Here is a 6,503-nt window from a genome sequence, read left to right on the forward strand (position 1 = left end):
TTTTTTTGTCAATTATTAAACTATAATTATTAATGCTGTGAGCAGTTGTTCAGTAGAATCGACCGTGAGATGCGGTGATTAATACCTTTGGAGGGTAATGGATGGCAATGCTGTAGCCAATGAAGGTCTAACTGAGGCTCGGCTATTACTGTTACCCTCCTGCCATGATGAGAGCTTTAATAGCTCAATAACACATTATCCCTACACTGTCCTCTACAGATAACGGGGAAGATGAAGATGAAAAGCATTCTTGCTTCGCCCCTTTAAGCCAATCTTTACAAGGACTATAAAAAAATAAGTTCTTCAGTGGTGTATTGCGCTTCTCAGATTTTTTTTTTTATACAGAATCTTAATAGAAGAGCAAAAATCACAAAATAATTCTCATGACGTTCAAGCACACATATCAGCCTTCAAATCAAATACGTAGTTCACTAACACAAACCACCTTCTGCTTCTCAAAGCTTGCAGCTCCCTCTTGCGGCGAGTATACTTGGTTATTATCTCAGATGTTTAAAGTTTTTCTAAATAAGAAAATAATAACGCGGATTTCGATTCTTGTTGTTATCGGACGTCCTGTTTCGAAGAAGTTGTTTTTCCTAGAAACCCAGAAGGCCAATGAGCGCTTATTTCTTCGATAATCGTCAAGGACGTTAAAAAGAAAACGTCTGACTGACCTGTCAAACCATTAAATATTCGTGAGGGGGAGGAGGGGTGTCATCATTTATACGCCACCGTATTTCACAGAGTCAGGAATAAATGTCTTCGTCTTAACCGTCGCGCTGGCTTTTCGTGATTAATTACATTTCTTGGGAACCCCAGTAGATGTCGTCAGCAGCTATGTCGTAAACACCTGGACAGGTGAAGCCATGCAACTCCCTTGTTGAGCCTCGCGCATTCGTAGCCTCAGGGAAGGGGAGGAGATTACGCATTAGCCACCTCAAACCGTACATATCACGGCGTCCTCGGTACGGAGCGGGCATTCCGAAAATCAGCATGACAACGATGAGGTGGAACCTTGCTGTGCTGTTGGTCTTGGTGGCTGGAGCCTTCGCGTTACCCATCCCGGAGGAGGGAGAAGTGATACTCGACGAAAAACAGACGGCCGATAAACCCATAGAAGATGCACCGAAGGTGCCAGAGGTGGTGAAGGAAGAGGCAGCTGCACCTGTGCAAGATGAGGAACCTGCACAATTCTCACAGACACCAGGTAATGTGTTTGAGAGACAGAAAGATGATTTTTTTTTTTTTATATTCCTAACTATACTTGTTTATATAGGTAACTGTTATGTATCTCTTCGTGTTTTAATTGGTGTGCATTACCGGATCGCCCCATGGTCCAAATACAGTCATTGCTGGAAAACCTAAAAAAATATTATTGGTGACAATTCAAACTCGGCCCACGAATTTATGGGACTGTTTTTATTTAAGGAAAATAAAATGGGGATAAATGTTGAACTTCTGCTATTTGAGAAATATATATTTTTTAATTTATTTTTCGAAGTTTTACACGCAAGTCTTAAATAGAAACACTTCTAAGTTGATCACTAAATCGTTAAAAAATTGATCTTACAAAATTAAAGAAGGCGAATGCATTAACTAAATCATAGAGAAGGACTGCAGCTCTCTTGTAGCGTTATTAATCCCGATTTTATCCATTTTTTTAATAGTACAGTACTTGAATTTAAAACAAGGATCAAGGATGAGTTACCCAACAGACTAAAGAAGATTTAACTTATTTTTTAAAACCGGACAATTTCTTTTATTTTTGTTCTTACTCCATCTCCAAATTCTGCAGCTTGTATTTCAAGAGTTACAAAAGAATCTAAAGACGTTTCCTTAGTAATCCTGATTTGGCCACAGCATACTTTTCTATTTCCAATGCCTTCATTTGGGATCTTTTCGATGAGAACTGAACCAATATCTTTCTAATTTAGAAAAGCTTATCGTTTCGGAGCAATTTTTTTCCCTCGGGTTTTTAGATGGTGCTCTTTAAACTAAGTAGGAAAAAAGACCCAGAAATTTATACATGTTAGTAGTAATCAGATGCTTCAAGTTTCTATTGAGTTCATTTTTCTCTTGTTTACGTAACAGAAGACAGTTTTAGAATTTTTTTTTTTTTTTTTTTTTGCTTCGCCTGCTTCAGAATGATATCCCCCAAGCAGATTCATATTCTTTATACGGAATTGGAATGTACTTGTTTCTTTCCATAAAAAATATACTCGTATATAAATATAAGTAATGTGTCCACTACTAAGTTCGATAAGTTCAGAATTAAATCACGTGAAGCATGTATTATCTGTCAATTGCATTTCGCTATGCGGTTTGTAATTAAACATTCAATTATGTTGTAGTTTTTCTGTATCGTTTTATGGTGGAGGGTCCAAGTGGGATATTATACTGCGAGCTATAACTATGATCATTCATTTTTAAACTTACTTCTAGTCATTTTTTTTTTTAATTTCGAGTACATTTATATCTATTTTGAACGCGATTGTAAGATTCATAATAACAGTTTTAAAAACCAAACGTTATTGTCCCAGATTTTGTTGCATTTGGTGGGAGTCACAAAGTTGGCGGATTGTTGGCGTATCTACTACCACGCCACCTAGAAATACATTTCGTACATCGCTAATTAATCATCAAAAGTGGTTTTTTCCTTATTTTTTTTCAAGTTTACAAATATATCTTTATAATCGCGTATATCGACGTTAGAATTTCCTTTCAAATTCTTTCTGTATTACGTAATTCTTGGTCATTTCCCTTTTACATTATTCTCCATTCAGATCACTCCCCAAATTCTAACGGACTTAAAACTGTCATTGTAGTTTGTACTTGCCTTGGGAGCGTCTAAGTGTCAGTAATGATAGTAGTGGAATGAGGGTGGTGTTAGATTACCAAGCATGCATCACGTGTCGTGTATGAATGATAGCTTGCATGTTTAGAAAACCCGCATCTACAGGCGTAACGAACATGAAGATCTGATCGCTATCTGCGAAGAGCTATAATAAAAACGTTTGTGCACTCCAAATATGCGAATGATAGCAGGTGACCACACATCACATTCTAACCTCAAACAATAAATTACAGGCGAGGGCACTTTATATGCTGAACCCGACCGCCTTACTGGGTGGCTGAACTTTGCTTTCAGGATTATAATTACTGGCAAAAACCAGTTCGTAGACATAAAGCAAGCGTGTGTGTGTGTGTAGGGGGGAAGAACTTGAACAATTCACGCTCTTTCATTCAGCCACGTTTCCTCTATGATACTGAATAGCTGTCTAGGGTAACGAACTCCCCACCCCCTCTACCTACACACATGCAAGGTTAGAATTTCGCTTTTTTTTTTCTTTTTACTTTTCTTTTTAAGTCAAACAAGTTGCCAACCAATGAGCTATACGAAGGTACACATTTTCCCACACGCAAAGTCTTGCGCACGCATTTTGACTTAAAAGGGAACGGTAGGGGGCTGAATGAATCATCGTGAATTTGCGGATTTGTAGTGGGCTGACCCGAGACATACTCAGATTAATAGATCTAATTCGGCTGTAAAACTTTGAAATCGAAATATAAACCGCTAAACTACAATAAAAAAAAGCATTTAATTGAAAGATCGGATAAATTATGCCCCCCCCCCAGAATTAAGAATATCCGTACATTCCAAAAATATTCATCTGTAAAGTGAAATGCTTTTTGATCTCTTAACTTATACAACTAAGTTATGTATTTTTAAAAATGCAATAACAGTTAAAGAACAGAACACAAATTGAACCACAAATTTATTACTTTTTTATATTAAAGTTTGTTGATTTTTTAAGAATAAAAAATGATTAAATAATGGTTTTCTTTTTAAAAAAAAAAATCAGCTACTTGCTCTTGAGACCATTCCTTTAATGTGCTATTTTCCATTCCTGTTTCTAGTTGCTCCTGTCGAACCGATTGTAGAAGAAGATAAACCCATCGATGATCCTGAGAAGGCATTTGTTGGAGGAGACGAAGCACCTCCGGTTAAAAAACAGCAAGCAGATCAAGAATTATTACCTGAAGTTCCAGCAACCGTTCTTTCATCTTCAGCTCCTTCTGAGCCAGAAAAACCAGCCGATGAATCTCCAGCTGCACCGGTTTCCCAAGAGTCAGATGATGTATCAGTTAAGATAGATGCTCCTGTAGACCCTGTGCCAAATGAGCCCAAAGAACCTACAGTTCAGAAAGAAGCTGATGTTTTGGCCTCGGCTCCTGAACCGGAACCCAAAGATCCTGAACTCCCAGTCGAACCTGAAGTTCCAGCAGAACCCCAAGTTCCAGAAGTACCTCAAGAACCAGTAGTTGAACAATCTGATGCTGAGCCAACACAAGTAAAGGACGTTCCAGCAGAAAATCCACAACTACCAGTTGAAAATCCAGTTGAAAATAAGGTTCCAGAGGAACCGGTTGATTCCGAATTGGGTGTGCCTATTCCAGTAAATATTCCAGTAGATTTACCACCGCAGATACCAGAAGAGCAACCTTTGGAAACAGTGGTCGGTCCTAACGTTCCTCCGATCCCAGCTCTAGTTGATGAAGTTCCAGAGGCTCCGGTAGTTATCGTGCAGGAACCACAGGTGCCGATCGTTATCATAAAGGAGCCTGAAGTGATTATCCCGATATTTGAAGATCAGGAAGCACCCGTTTTTCCGGAATTGCCCGAAATACCCCCTCTTGAAGAGCAAATCCCACAAGAGCAACAGTTCTCCTCCGAGATTGATAGTGAAAAACCAAAATTAGATGGCGAAGAGTAATGGTAACCGGTTGGCAACTTTTTGAACTTTGATGCTGGAGACATCTGGAGGCTGTTCAATAAACTAACATGTACTGTGAAGTCTGATTTATTGTCGTGTGCTTCCGAGTTTTTGATAGTTCGTTATGTTGCTTGAATATCCACCATGCATAATCTATCCTTCATACTGAAGAAGCATGCATTCATTTTTCTTAAAGGAATTGTTTCTTTGCTGTTCGATAAATAAGAATGTCTTAGCTGTTACAGTGTAGTAAGCTTCAGTTTTTATGACACTCAAATAAGTTCCATTGATTGGACGAATCATGTAACACAACGATGTAAACAATGAGGATTAGCTTTACACGTTTTCTGTCGATCGCGACGAGTGTTACCATAGCAACCCATGGGCACAATGGAGTATATTTCAGATCATTAGAGACATGCGCTATACGGAAAAAAAAAAAAGAAAAAAAAATCAACTTTGTCCTTCGATTTCATCAAGGCGTGAAAGAAAAAGGAATAGGAGAATAAAGGAGGGGGATGTTTTTGTAAGGGAAAATAATAATAATGTACATGTTTTTAGTTGTTGAAGGCTTGCAGGCGATTTTTTTGTACGGTGATTCAATAAAGACGTTTTTTGTAATAAATGTATCATTGTATTATTTTTCCAAAATGTTTAAAAGGAGGAAACACATCATACTCCCATAAAATTGATTTATCACAATTATTCGAGTATATGTCTTTATTACTTTAATCCGCATTGAATATGTTTACGTAACAAAGTAAACATTTTTTTTTTGTAAGCTTACCAACTAAATACACCAACAAGCTCTGCTTCCGTTGCCATAGCAACAGAGGCAGATAATGCGTCACAAGAGGAGTTACTACGCTTCTATTGCAATATTCAAAACTGTTAATAAGAGAGCCATTCTCTTCCTAATATTGATGACAATAGCCTTAATCTGCGATCCACTCAATCACAATAATAACAGTAATCACAATATTAAACCTCCAAACAGCGAATTCGGAGTTTCAAAGTGAATATCAAAGTTCATACATAAACTTTGGTAATGATTATAAAAATGTAATCATGCCTTACATAATTAAAACATAATATTTAAATATAAACATAATAATTAAAACAAAATATTCACTACATACAAGCTGCAGGGATCCAAGTAAATATAATAACATTAGAGAAAATGCAGAGGAACAGCCATAGTCCTATTAACGAAGAAAGGCTTAGATCTACGAATTCCAGTAGTTTAGATTGAATCAAATTTTCAGGAATTAATAATTCAATATTTTTTTTATCACATTTTCCCCTTACATAAGGTTAGAATATTACTATACATTTAACACAGTGGATAGGATGAGGGTTAAGATTTTTCAAAATCCCGACTCTAGAAACCAAACATGGACCTCCCCTCCCCCCAACCTTGTAATAATAAAGTGTGTGGGGGTCTCCTACAAAGAGATAACAGTCATCTAAAAAGATATACAGTAGATGTTGGATATAATCATCTGACACCTAAAGATTGGAAAGCGAACATTCTCTCCACTTGGCCAATTAAGCACCAGAACCGGTTTTAGAATTATACATTAATTTTTTTACGTGTAATAGTTTATATTTTTATAATAAAATGTTACATAATATTTAGTAATATTCGTTTATTATTATTTGCAAAATAACATCGTTTGAATACGGTGTGCATGCACGCGAGGCTTTCAATAACATCGAACTTTTGAG

The 6,503-nt window shown here is 37.0% G+C and overlaps 1 protein-coding gene across 1 annotated transcript; it reads left to right on the forward strand.

Annotated features, from left to right (window-relative positions):
- The first annotated feature begins 1,002 nt into the window (after window positions 1-1,002).
- On the forward strand, window positions 1,003-5,344 carry LOC150106537 (uncharacterized). The gene is made up of 2 exons (XM_090392519.1): window positions 1,003-1,207; window positions 3,919-5,344. The coding sequence occupies exons 1-2, from the start codon at window positions 1,003-1,005 to the stop codon at window positions 4,773-4,775; spliced, it is 1,062 nt and encodes a 353-aa protein (XP_090248645.1). The 3' UTR covers window positions 4,776-5,344.
- Window positions 5,345-6,503: the final 1,159 nt, after the last annotated feature.

This window comes from Typopeltis vanoorti, chromosome 5 (genome assembly GCF_054136105.1).
Source record: "Typopeltis vanoorti isolate ZY-2024b chromosome 5, IOZ_Tvanoo_1.0, whole genome shotgun sequence".
Lineage (NCBI taxonomy): Eukaryota > Metazoa > Arthropoda > Arachnida > Uropygi > Thelyphonidae > Typopeltis > Typopeltis vanoorti.